Source organism: Archocentrus centrarchus, chromosome 4 (assembly GCF_007364275.1).
Source record: "Archocentrus centrarchus isolate MPI-CPG fArcCen1 chromosome 4, fArcCen1, whole genome shotgun sequence".
NCBI lineage: Eukaryota > Metazoa > Chordata > Actinopteri > Cichliformes > Cichlidae > Archocentrus > Archocentrus centrarchus.
In genome coordinates this window covers 4,167,462-4,181,356 of record NC_044349.1, presented here as the reverse complement: position 1 = coordinate 4,181,356, position 13,895 = coordinate 4,167,462, and the positions used below count along the sequence as shown (strand labels likewise).

At 41.4% G+C, this 13,895-nt stretch overlaps 1 protein-coding gene across 1 annotated transcript; it reads right to left on the bottom strand.

Moving 5' to 3' along the window:
• Positions 1-482: 482 nt before the first annotated feature.
• Positions 483-13,246, bottom strand: LOC115779646 (MARVEL domain-containing protein 3). The gene is made up of 4 exons (XM_030728409.1): positions 13,088-13,246; positions 12,660-12,731; positions 5,379-5,482; positions 483-2,043 (listed from the first exon to the last, which is right to left on the bottom strand). Exons 2-4 carry the CDS (start codon positions 12,719-12,721, stop codon positions 1,385-1,387), a joined length of 825 nt encoding a protein of 274 aa, XP_030584269.1. The 5' UTR covers positions 12,722-12,731; positions 13,088-13,246; the 3' UTR covers positions 483-1,384.
• Between the last annotated feature and the right edge of the window lie 649 nt (positions 13,247-13,895).

Sequence of the window (13,895 nt, the reverse complement as noted above, 5' to 3'; positions counted from 1 at the left end):
TGGCTTGGACTTCTTGAGGAGGGAAGCTTGACTTTGAGCAGCCATCTGTGTTTCCCACTCAGCTTCAGTCATGCACAGTTTCACAAGACTTAAACGCATCTGCTTCCCAAACTTCTGGTTATCACCTGCGTACAGTTCACATGAGCTCACCCATTTAACTGAATAAATAACTGCCCGTTTTTAAAACCAGAATATCCAAAAGGCAAATTTGTTACAGTTTTGCTGTGACAATCACTGCTTTGTTGTGTGAAATGGTAAATTTAGAAGTTGGGTCATTTCATCACTCTGAACAGTTACATCACTGCTGTCCTTTTGTGTGTGTGTGCTCCATTGTGTGACAGCAGTGATGTCATGGCTGGCAGAGAACACGGAGACACTGAAACAGCACGACAGAAGTTGAACACAGCCCCGTTGCCCCCTACTGACCGTTTGGTTAGTCCTATCTGTAACCAGCAGCTTTTAAATTGAATCATATTGTCAGTTTAATTAAAGTAGATAAAATGTTGCAATACAAATTTAAACTGATAGAAAAAAACATTAACCAGTGTACATGTTACAGGCATTAAAAAACAAACAAACATACAAGCAGGTCACCTGAACATTTCCTCAACAGCCTCGGGCAGTGAGGCCGGATACTCGGATACACACAGAGGCCTGCAAGCCACTCGTGCTCAGTATGACCTCAGATATAACTGTGACACATGTTAACAAAAAGTGACATTTAGATAAAGGATAAAAAGATTAATTTAAAAAAACAAACAAAAGAACCACACAACTACAGTTTCAATATAAAAATGGACAAAGTCAGAGGAAACGTGCATAAAACACTAACATAATCCATTTTTAATTTCTGGAGCTAACTGATAAATGCTGGCTGAAGGCTCACTTTATATATTTTTGGCCACATTAAGTGTTGTTGTTAAACTGTTCTGTTTTAATTCCATAGATATTCTGGCTATGCAAAAATGTTTTCATGTTATTGCACCACAGGGCCAATTTAGTGTTACCTTATAGTACTTTTTGCATCCCCTGATCGACAGGAAAGTGTCCAGCTCTGACAGTTCATGTGATACAGACTAATCTTTACAGTAACACAGAAGTAGTTAAGAAAAAAACTCCTCCTCTCAGTGGCTCTGCAGCATGAAAACGACAAATTGTCATTGCTCTTTTTTTTTTTTTTACTGTAAATGCAGTAGCTGCATCTGTGTTGGGATGAATTAGGGATGCAAGTTTAAAAAGTTTCCTGTTGTCTGACTGGTCAGTGTGTCACATTTTGAGCCTATCCTCTTTGAAGCAGTTCAGATGTGCAGCGCAGGTCATCATAGCAGAAAACCAAAGTCTGGCCCAAGCGCAGCTCGCCTTATCCACAGGACACAGGCCTCCCTCACACAAACGTGGTCTCGGCTCTCAGTGGGGCCCTGTGCGGCTGGCTTTGGTTCTTCCTTCTCTCTTCTTCCCGCTGCTTTCGGTCCTGCAGGTAGCGCTTCACGTGCCGGATGGTCTGGATTGTGAGCACGAAGCCGGCAGTGTACAGAATGGCGGTAATGAGTCCGAACAGAGCCACTGCTGCATCTGCCCCACTCACATCGCAGTTCATCCAGGTGTAGCCGTTCCGTGCATACAGCCTCTCCCGCAGCGTGCACACATCTGTGGAGTTGACCGTGATCACGAAGTGTAGGTAGAGACCAACAGCTACCACATACGCCACCGCACCCACCCCCTGAAATACCAGCGCTCCAACCAGAAGCTTCCGTGCCATCAGGTGGGGGGGTTTGTTCCCGGCCACTACAAACAGCAGTGAGATAACTCCAAATGTCAAGCTGAAGGGGATGCCACCATAGATGCCCGGCGCCCTCATCTGGCTGTACTGCATGTCCAGCTCTCGTACCTGCTGCAGCTCGGTACCCTCAAAGTTGATGACGGAGTTGAGGTTGAAGCCGCTCATCGCGGTTGCTGAAGACATTCCTGTCGTGACCATATGAGCTGCGACCACGCAGATCAGGACCAGGGCGTTCGTCAGCACAGCGCAGATCAGGATGATACCTTGTCAGCACACAGAACAGGCACAGAGTTTATTTACAGAGAAATCCATCTTTCAAATAATCACATTACAACAGAAACTCTCAGCAGCGTCAGTGTCTCGAGGTGAGGTGTCCTGATTTTCTTAGCCTCACATGATCAATATCTAAGTTTTAGCAGGTTTATTTTTTTTAAGATTTCACTACCAAGCAGAAACCTCCAGGGCTGAAAAATGAAGCCATCATGGAAGTTCCAAATACTGCAGGTCCTCCAGTGCCACTTGAGGCTGGCTCCAGAAGTGCAACAGTCAGTCAGTCCCCATAGTTGCCGGTGTTAAAATGCCCGCCTTTCAAACAAGACCTAGTTGTGGTCTTTAGAGCTACTTCCCCCCCCTCATACGTCGTCATATTGTTTATGGTTGCAGCTTGCTAATCAAGGCTGCCAGCAATCACTCATAACTTAACACGCCTTCATCTTGTCCAAAACAAACAAACATAAAACAGGGTCTGAGGCTTCAAAATACCGCCAAACCAAAATGTGATATCCATCTTTTATATACAGTCTTTGTCAAGTACTGCTGCCTCACTCTAACCTCCAACTAGCTCAAAATGCTGCACTGAAGCTTCTGTACTGTACCTGATTTTAAGATTTTAATGATCACTTTTAAAGCACATCTGTGTGTTACCCAAGCATCATGGCAGTAATGTTGACCCCTTTGAGCCAGTTACAGTCTTGATTCTGAGTCGAGGCCTGAGGCTTAAATCTAAATTTTCCTCCTATCACTGCACTCGGTTTGTTTAGTGCCTTTAAAAACAAACTGTTATTATGTATCGATGTCAGCTTTGAGCTCCAAAGAACAAGAACAGAGGCACTGTGCCAAAGCAAAAAGTCAATGTTTTCTTTCCTGGCTTTTCACTTCAGCTTTACACTTGGAAGTTGTTATTCGCATTCCCAGGAAAGTAAACTGGTCTGTTAGGCTCAGGTTTCAAGTTACCAGTTTCTCCTTTCTTTAGAATAGCGTTCCTCTGCCTAAACTCTGAGAACAAAGTTGAGCAAACACCAGAAAACCAGTTGGTTCAGTTTTCATAAAAAGAATGATGCGCACTGAAACTAAAATCCACCCTTTGACGCTGCAGCTGTGTGTCACAAACATACAGCACTGTGAAAAAGTCTTAAGCTACACCACATTTCTTTATAGTTTCCATCCAAGCAGCCAGACTTTTTTTGTAAATCTTTAAAGCCAGATGACACACATCAATTAGTTAAACTGCAGGAATGTCTTAAAGACATTAAGGCCTGGATGACCTCTAATTTCCTGCTTCTAAATTCAGATAAAACTGAAATTCTTGTACTCGGCCCCACAAATCTTAGAAACATGGTGTCTAACCAGATACTTACTCTGGATGGCATTACTTTGGCCTCCAGTAACACTGAGAAATCTTGGAGTCATTTTTGACCAGGATATGTCCTTCAATGCACATATTAAACAAATATGTAGGACTGCTTTTTTGCATTTGTGCAATATTTCTAAAATTACAAACATCCTTTCTCAGACTGATGCTGAAAAGTCAATTCATGCATTTATTACTTCTAGGTTGGACTATTGTAATTCATTATTATCAGGCTGTCCTAAAAGCTCCCTGAAAAGCCTTCAGATGATCCAAAATGCTGCAGCTAGAGTACTGACAGGGACTAGAAAGAGAGAGCAGATTTCTCCCATATTGGCTTCTCTTCATTGGCTCCCTGTTAAATCTAGAATAGAATTTAAAATCCTTCTCCTCACATACAAGGTCTTGAATAATCAGGCCCCATCTTAAAGACCTCATAGTCCCATATCACCCCAACAGAGCATTTCACTCTCAGACTGCTGGCTTCTAGGATACTTAAGAGTAGAATGGGAGGCAGAGCCTTCAGCTTGGAGGTTTCTTCCTGTTAAAAGAGAGTTTTTCCTTCCCACTGTCACCTAATGCTTGCTCACAGGGGGGTCATTTTGACTGTTTTCTCTATATTATTGTAGGGTTTTTACCTTACAATATAAAGCACCTTGAGGCGACTGTTTGCTGTGATTTGGCGCTATATAAATAAAACTGAACTGAACTGAATTGAATTAACAGGGTCTTGGGAAATAGATCTCCAGGCTTTCAGAAGGTCTTTCTTTGCTCTCCCTCTCATTTTCAGTCCTGACCATTTTCAGAGGAACTTTTTTTTTGTTTGCTAAGCCATATAACACTGACACATGAATCATTCAAGCATAAAAAAGGCACAAAACTCAAGGGATGAACCAATGTATGGTCTACACATAAAGAGACAACTTAGCAGAGAACCGATTTTTAAATTGTATTAACTTTGTCACAAGCAGCCTGTTGTAAAAACATAACGAAAGAAAGAACTGTTCTCATTTCTTTATCTGAATCTATAATCAATTCCAAAGATAACAGTTTCACAGGCATGAAATATCATTTCTGTACCAACTAGGTGATTCCCAATGAGATATTAGCCAAAGACTTTGGCCTACTTGGCATTGGTTGCGCTGTGTCTTTAGAAAATCTGAGGAAACTGGACAAGTGGAAGACAAAAGAAGAAATGACAGGCCTAAAAAAACTACAGGAGATGAACAAGATCTGAAAGTCATGTCCTTAAGAAAGGGAAAAAATATCCAGCAAAGACCTGAGAGACGCATCTGGTCCTTCAGATCATCCAGCTACTGTTCACTGAAGTATCATCAGAGTCTCAGTGGCTGTTGCGAAGCCACATTCTCAAGAGGGGAAAACAGGGAGAAGAGGCTGAAGTATGCCAAATTATCCAAGAACTGGACCCAAAAATCAGTGGCAACAGGCCAAAATTTTGGTTCAAATCATCAAATTGATTATATAGTGCACTCAAAGTGCTTTGACATGTTTCATTCACCTAAGTGCTTTCTAACTAACATTCACACTCCGATAGACGCATCGGGAGCAACTCGATTTTCAGTATCTTGCACAAGGATACTTTGGCATGCAGACTGGAGCAGCCAGGAATCAAACCTCCAACCTTCTGATTAGTAGATGACCCACCAACCCCACCCCACCCCATCCCACCTCCTGAGCCACAACCACCCCAAAAGGGAGCCAATATCCAAAGAAGAGCTTTGGGTCCTTCAAGAAACCTGCAGAACTTTTCCTGAAGACGACTCAAAGAAATAAGAAGAAAGCCATTAAAACTGGTCATACCAATTGTACAAACTCTGTTTTTTTTGCCTCATATACTGCATTTCCATGTATGTTTACATGTTTCAGTAAATCACTAGTTTTTCTCCAAGCAAAATATAAAGAATTGAGACTTCTGCACAGTACTGGACTTCCACTGAGATCCTGACCCACCTCTCCTGGAGCAAATGTGGGTCCATTTGGAGTTACGGTGTTCCACCCGAGGGACCTGTCGTACATGAGATTCTCGGGAGTAAGATGGGGGTCGAGAGGAGGACCTGGAAAAGATTATGAAGGAAATGATTAAGTAAGTAATCCCAGTCAATGCCAGAAAGGGCAACAACAACAACAACAACAAAAACCTAAACATATTAAACTATATTAACTTAATTTTTTAGTCTGTGAGAAAATCAGTTTATATAGTGTTTTTGTGGAGCCTCTGGCTGTTTTACAGAGCATTTTACAGCATGGAGTTTCCACAGTTATCACAAATATATAAATCTTTCCAGTTTCCATTTTTCTCAGCACTCGCTGAGATAGATTACAGCTTGAGAACATTTGTTCCTCATATTTGGAAACAGCAGTTTTTAAATGCTTGAAAGCTCCAGAGCAGACACTAAATGGACCCAGTGCTGACTGCTGCTTCCAAGGATAATATCATCAGAATAAATAATTATTGTGATTTTAGCTCTTTTTTTTATATATATATATATATATTTAAATAGTATCTAAAAATCTGTTTCTTTGTGGAGACAGTGTATCTTTTCTCACTGAACTACAATCTGGCAGCAAAAATGACAAGGCAGTTATTAAAAAGATCACTTTAATCCAGCATTAAAATGACTCCTCCCACACTGCAAAATCTGAACTTAGGACTCAGGTGAGTCATTATCAGATTTTATGACCGCACCAGTGGACAAAGTACTCCGAAAAGAACAATAAATCAATATAAGAATAACAAATTAAAAGCCAGTCTTCCAGTGAAAACCTTATGACTGTGAGGCTTAAACCACTAACAATAAGATGAGTAAATAGGGGATTCTTTTTAATTAATATTAATTTAGAGGCTCAATATAATAAAACCAGAAATGGACCTCCACACTGTGTTTTTGTGTTGGAACCTTTTGGAAATTGTGCAAGAAATGTGTGCGTCAGTTTTGGTGAATGAAATTCTAGTGTTTTATCTGTTACTTATCAGGAGTTAGCAGGTATGCGTGTGCCTGTGAACTACACCTGTGAAGATGGATGCAGCTTGCTAACCTTGCTCATCAGCATTAGCCAATAACTTGGCGTGCCACCCTCTTTTCCAAATATGGTCACTTCCTAGCAGAGGTGGGAAGTAACGAAGTACAAATACTTCGTTACTGTACTTAAGTAGATTTTTTTAGGTATCTGTACTTTACTTGAGTATTTATTTTTCTGAGTACTTTTTACTTTTACTCCCTACCTTTTTACACAAGTATCGGTACTTTCTACTTCTTACATTTTCAAAACAGACTCGTTACTTTTTAACACGTCAGGGAGAAGTTTGCGTTTTCGGTCAGTGCGCCGTCAGTCATCAAGCGATCTGAGCCGGAGGAATATTAACATATAAGAGACAATCGTACTGGCGTATCCTCCATCACCGGGGCTTATCGGGTACAAAGGGATTAAATACACAAACCCATGTAATTAATGTCTAATTTATAGCGCTATAATCAGGGGTCACAGCGGGCCGGACCGAATCCGTAAGTTATGCTCGCGGCACATAAACAGCTTAGCTAGCGCTACTGAAGAGGAGCGAGCATGAAGGGAGTAACGTGTGGCAGGTAAATGCAACGTTTTTAAATGCTCAACAAATATCAGCAAACACACAAAGTGTGTGCAGTTTGTCACACAGTGTGTCTGCTAGCTAAAAGAAGAGCTGCTGTATTTCAGGGAGAGCAAAGAGAGAGAAGTTCACTCAGAGATGGAGAAAGAGGACAGGAGAGGAAGAAGAGAGGTTAGATTTAAAGGTAAGGACTGAAAATAAACTGTATGCTGACTTTGTGTTATTCAAAGATTGTATGAAAATACTGCAGTTTAGTACGTAATAAACAGGTTATCTTGTACTGTATTTACAGTAAAGCTCTGTGTTGGTGCACTTTGTGTTCATGGTCGGAGTTACAGGTTACATCAGTGCAGCAGAGATGAGTCTGAATCAAAGCTGCTGATGCTGAGGTTCATTCACTGAATCCAACATTTCTACAGCCTGTATGCTGTCAGTGTAGGGGATGGAGATCAGCTCAGAGAGCTGTGAAATACTGGGTTACATCTTTGTGAGTTCAGTTCATCCACACAGAGCAGTAAACCTCAGAGCAGCAGCAGCAGGTCAGCTGATCACAGCCTGCACACCAACATCATTTACTGGAGCTCACAACAGAAAGCTGTGATTCTTCTCCCCATGCAGAGCCACTACAGCTGATCTTAGGATTCCTCCACCTTCTGAATCCCACTGTAACCCCTGAGTATCCTCATGTTTGTGTTTAGGTGGAGACACAGTCACCCTCTACTATGGAGGACACAGAGAACAGAGCTGTGTTTAAATTCCCTTTCACAGTTTGTGATTCAAGCTGAGTACATTCATTAGAATTAAAATTTAGATGGAATAACGTTTGTGTTCTCATGTATTATTTATTACAATAATATATAATAAGGTTCAGTTAGCTTTACACAAAAATAGCAGGTAGAAACGTCCTCCAAAGAGCTACTTTTACTTTCTTACTTTGAGTAAATTTCAGAGCCTGTACTTTTTTACTTTTACTTAAGTAAAGAAGTTGAACCAGTACTTCGACTTTTACCAAAGTATTTTTTAACACAAGTACTTGTACTTCTACTTAAGTACAGAATGTCAGTACTTTTGCCACCTCTGCTTCCTAGAACATAATATGGGAGGAGCCAAAATGCTAAAGCTGAGGCCTGAAAATTTGGCTTGTGCTGAGAAACAGTAAGCACAAACCTGTTCTTACCCTTTTGCAAAAACTCCATACTTACAAAAAAGTAAGGAAGGCTACAAGTCCCAAACATATTTATACTATTAGGTGGCACAAATGCAGTATATGAATGAATGATTCCAGAAGTTACAAACACCAGAATTTATATTTAATCACCTGGAGTTCAGTGTTTTCTAACAAGATACAGTACCAGTCAAACGTCTGGACACGCGTGTTTTTGACTGGTACTGTAAATCTGGGGGTTGCTAATCAGTTTCCGCTGCTTTGGTGTTAATGAAATTAACAACAGGTGCACTAGAGGGACAACAATGAGACAACGTCCCTAAACAGGAATGGTTTTACAGCTGGAGGCCACTGACATTTTTTCCCTCCTCATCTTTTCTGACTCTTTTGTCACTAGCTTTGCATTTGGCTAGGGTCAGAGTCACTGCTGGTAGCATGAGGCGATCTCATTGTACATCCTGTATAATGACAATAAGGGCATTCTATTCTATACCTGGACCCTGCAGAGGTTGCACAGATAGTCCAGCTCCTCCCGGATGGCACATTTATACGTGCCATTGCCAGATTTGCTGCGTCCCCCAGCACAGTCTCAGAGCATGGAGGAGATCCCAGGAGACAGGCAGTTACTCTAGGAGAGCTGGACAGGGCTGTAGAAGGTCCTTAACCCATCAGTAGGTCTGGTATCTGCTCCTTTGTGCAAAGAGGAACAGGATGAGCACTGCCAGAGCTACAAAATGACCTCCAGCAGGTCACTGGTGTGAATGTCTCTGAACAAACAATCAGAAACAGACTTCATGAGAATGGCCTGAGGGTCCAACATCCTCTAATGGGCTCACTGCTTAGCACCATGGAGCCCGACTAGCATTTGCCATAGAATACCAGAATTGGCAGGTCCAACACTGGCACCCTGTGCTTTTCACAGTCCATCCAACACTGCCAGGTTGCACCTCAGACTGTCCAGGAGCTCAGTGATGCCCTGGTCCAGATCTAGGAGGAGATCCCCCATGACACAATCCATCATCTCATGATGTCAGGCATGCATATAAGCATGTGGGGGCCATACAAACTACTGAGTTGTATGCAATGAAATTTCGGTAGGTGAGATGGTTTGGGCATCTGAATAGGATGCCTCCTGGGCGCCTTTTGGGTGAGGTGTTCTGGGGGTATGTCTTACTGAGAGGAGGCCCCGGGGCAGACCCACAACAGATGAAATCTCTCAGCCTGCCTGGGAACCCCTTGGAGTCCCCCAGACAGGCTGGAAGAGGTGGCTGGGGAGAGGGAGGTCAGGGCTTCTCTGCTTAGGCTGCTGCCCCTGCGAACAGGCCACAGGTAAGCAGAAGAAAATGGATGGATGGCTCACCAGTAATATAAAATAAAATAAGGTATACATGCAACTTAAACTGAGGCATATGATAAAATAATCTTCACTCTGTCTTCTTGGAAAGCTTTCTTACATCAGCAGAGTTCTGACAGAGTTGTACTTCCTGGGTGAGATAGATTTGGTGTGTGTGTGTGTGTGTGTGTGTGTGTGTGTGTGTGTGTGTGTGTGTGTGTGTGTGTGTGTGTGTGTGTGTGTGTGTGTTTAAATGTGCATGCAGTCACTGCAATGAAGAAAAACAAGCATATCTGCATTCCTGAAATAAATATGGCCTAGTACACCGCATGCCCCCCTATTAGACTCATCCCTGCTTGCTGCCATATAAAGCAGGACGGCTGCCATCAGCCTTCAGTGAGCCGCCTGATTTAAACAGTGCATCAGACTAATAAGTTAATACCTCATCTGCATATTTTATTATAACTTTTGTAGTTTACCTAACGTGTGTGTGTGTGTGCGTATACAGGCTCCATGTTAAACTATGACAACATCATTTTGTTATCAGTCTTTTTGTTGAAAAACTGATACACGGGCTTACTGTTATTGTACTTATTCACACGCGTGCTCATAGAAACGTTTCTATTGCAGGTCTATTTTTAGTTGCAAATGTGGGTGAAACGCTCGTGTTTACACTGTGACACGTGAACGCTCCAGTGTCTAACTGAAACACAGAAGCAATAAATTAGCATAGAGGAGTTTTTAATAATCGATGCAGCCATGAGTGAACCATCTGTATATTTACCAGATCTTGCAACATGCAGAAAAGCAAATTTAATGAAATATTAAAACAGAAAAGTTGCAACAATAGCATTTTACTGCTGTTGCTGTAGTTGGTCAGTCAAGCTAGTTTTAACCCTTTGATTTATTCTTAAGCAATCATCTTTTAGCTTATAATATCTATTGCATGTTAACTCTGAAGCTATAAAGGTAATATTGTAACAGGTGAAGGGGAAAAAAAAGCTGCTGGATAAAACCAGATAAAGCTGAGACTTAATTCTCAACTGAAGCCCACAGCCACCATCCACTCCTATCTTCACACAGATGGATATTTTCACTGTTTTCTCACATCTTATACACTGACCTATTGATCAGTTATTGAACAAAATACTCACCATATTGATCATGAATATAACTGTAGGTTGCAGCTTTGCATTTGCTTCTGTTAATTCAAAAAAAAAAATTAGCTTACCTTTACTTTTGCTTTAGACTGAAAACGTTTAGCTTTGACATAAAAAAAAAATAAAATAAATCAAATCAATATGAGACAAACGATCACCAGCTGTTCTTTCCCGGTATTTCCATCTGGATCTGATACACAGTTCAGATGATAACACCTTTTATCTGAAACCACCCATTTTTCTTGGGAGTAAGTACTGGAACAGATAAACTTAAAATCAAGCCTGTGACCAACTGACATCACTAAAATTTTGCATTCTTCTTTTGTGATGCTTTTAAAGGCTTTCACTGCAGCCTCATTCAGTTCTTTGTGTTGGGGGATTACTCCCTTCAGTCTCCTCTTTAGCAGATAAAATGATCTATAGGGTTTAAGTGTGGAGATTGACTAGGCCAGGGTAAAACCTTCCACTTCCTGCCTCTGATGGGCTCCTTTTGGCAGTGTGTTTTTGTTCATTATCTTGCTGCATGATGAAGGATCTCCCAATCAGTTTGGTTGCAGCTTTCTTCAACTTGACAGACACAATGTTTCTGTAGACTTCTGACTTCACTGTACTGCTGCCATCATGTGTGATATCATCAATGAGATTAATGAGCCCGTCCCAGAAGAAGCCACGCAAGCCCAAGCCACGACATCACCTCCACTGTGTTTCACAGATGAGCTCGTATGTTTGGGATCATGAGCAGATCCTCTCTTTCTCCAAACTTTAGCCTCTCCATTATTATGGTAAAGGTTCATCTTTGTCTCATCAGTCCATGAAGAAACTCCCAGAGTTTCTGAAACTTGTCTCTGAACTTCTTGGCAAATTCCAGCCTGGTCTTCCTGTTCTTAACAGTTAGTAGTTTGGATCTTCTGGTGAAGCCTCTGCACTTTTGTTCATGAAGTCTTCTGTGAACAGAAGTGATTCCTTCCCTTCTGCCCTCTGGAGCTTGTTGCTGATGTCACTAACAGTTGTTTTAGGGTCTTTCTTTACAGCACTTACACTGCCTCTGTCATCAGCTGCTGTTGTTTTCCTTGGTCTACCTGTTCAACATCAGTACACCAGTGACGACTTTCTTCTTCAGTACGGTTGTACTGGCTCTGGCCAATGTTTTTTCATTGGCTCTGATTTTCCATTTTCTCTCATCTTCACAATTGCTTGTTTTTCACCCGCAGACAGCGCTCTGGTTTTCATGTTTTCAGTCTGCACAGTCAAAACTCAAATCTGACACTGAGCGCACACATTCATCGCTACTTACTGTTGAATAATCAGTGTAACAGGACACACCTGTCACCTACTTTTATTCACAAGAAATATGGGTGGCTTCAGACAGAAAATGCCATCTTCCGAACTCCAGATGTAAATACCTGGAAATAAAAGCTGAGATGTTGATCTTCTGTCTCATATTGACCCAAAAGTTTTCAGTCTACAGCAAAAATAAAGCGACAGCCTCACTGTTACAATACTTTTGGAGGTGAGTGGACATATTTATTTAAAAGTAACATGATATAATTAGTTGTGTTATAATGCATGACTAATTATATATATATACATATATATATATATGCCTAGATTTATTTATGTGCCAGTATGTAGGCTAATATTGCTTGAACACATATGTTTGTGTTCATCCATATTCATGATTATGTATTTTAGCTAGCAACACCTATGCTTGCACGGGTTGCACATGTTACTTTTTAACATAACTTATCTGAGAGAAAAGCGGTGTAAGCAGAAGCAAACTGTGCGCCCAAAGGGCAACTTCCTGTTCTGAAAATCTGTTTTGTCCTTGAAAATGTATTCCACAGGCACTGAGTGAATACTGATGAGCATGCGCAGAGTAGGTGTAATCACTCTGAGTGGAGAACTGAGTGTGTCCCCAACCACCACCACCACCACACACACACACTTCAAAGTCAGGGTTTAAAAGAATGGTGAGTGCAGTGCACACCTGTCCGAGGATGCCCGGTGGTCGTCATTCCTCTCCCGGTTTGAGCGCGGCTGGCGGCTCATACCTGCTGACCTAAAGCGACGCATTGAAACACAGAAACGACCTTTGAACAGCATGAAAACGGCACCACAGGAGGAAACATCATTTATGTTAAATGTATATTACGAAAATAGACTTTAAAATTTGATATCCTGTTGACACAACTACGTCAGTAAAGTAACTTAACTTCACTGACTTTAAAGACGCGTGTGACTGAAACTCTGCTGACGGCGCATTTAATTTTACAAGAAAGCTCACATTTCGTGGTAAACCACCAAAGAACAGGTTCTTGTGAAAGCAGCCCAAACCAAAACCAACGCTTCTCAGTTTGTACGATACAGGCTGCCAAAAATGTCTGTGTTAATTAGCGATATGAAAGACAAACTTACTGTGAGGTCGATAAAAGCACTTTACAGTCAGACTAGAATGTCATTACTGAAGCCAGGTAGAAACAACTCCACCCAACAAGGAGAAGGAGAAGGCGGAGGCGGAAGCGAAATCAACAGGTGAACAGAGCAGCCCGGCTCGCGGTACCAGGAATGGCCGTCTCCAATCCCTCCCCAGAACAGCCGGTCAAATCTGCGATCCTACGCAGATCCTCACAAACATACACACTTCAGTGCAAGATCCTTATTATATATTCGGCCTTATAATAATAGTCACAATTTCTCTTGAAATTATGCTCAAATAAATTTTCCATGAAACACATAAAATGCAAATAACAGAGCTTTTAGAGCTAAAAGTACTGTTAAGAGTGATTACTTTATTTTGGTGGCGCCCTTACTCATAAGTTACGGTAGCTGGGGAATTTTGGTTGACGCTTTACGGTACGTTAAACGGTGACGTCATTACGTTCTTGTCGCAGTGTTCTTCGCCCGGGAAACACGACGGAGATGTTCCGTGTGTGTGTAACGAAAAGGCTGTACAGATGGAGCCTGTTATGTTCCATAAATATGCCTAAAGGCTAAAGGGAACTGGAATCACGTCTCGCTTACAGAACAGAGCTTAACTAGAAATAACTCTGGAGGAACAACGCATGTAGGAACAACACCAGAAAATTAAATGTTACATTTTTGTATATGTAAATATAAAAAAAAAAAAAAAAGTCTGAAAATAACAATATTTTATTTAAAAATCGGTATTGATTTAATAAAACAAAGAAAACGAATTCAGGATTTTAACAAAGAAAGGAGAGCA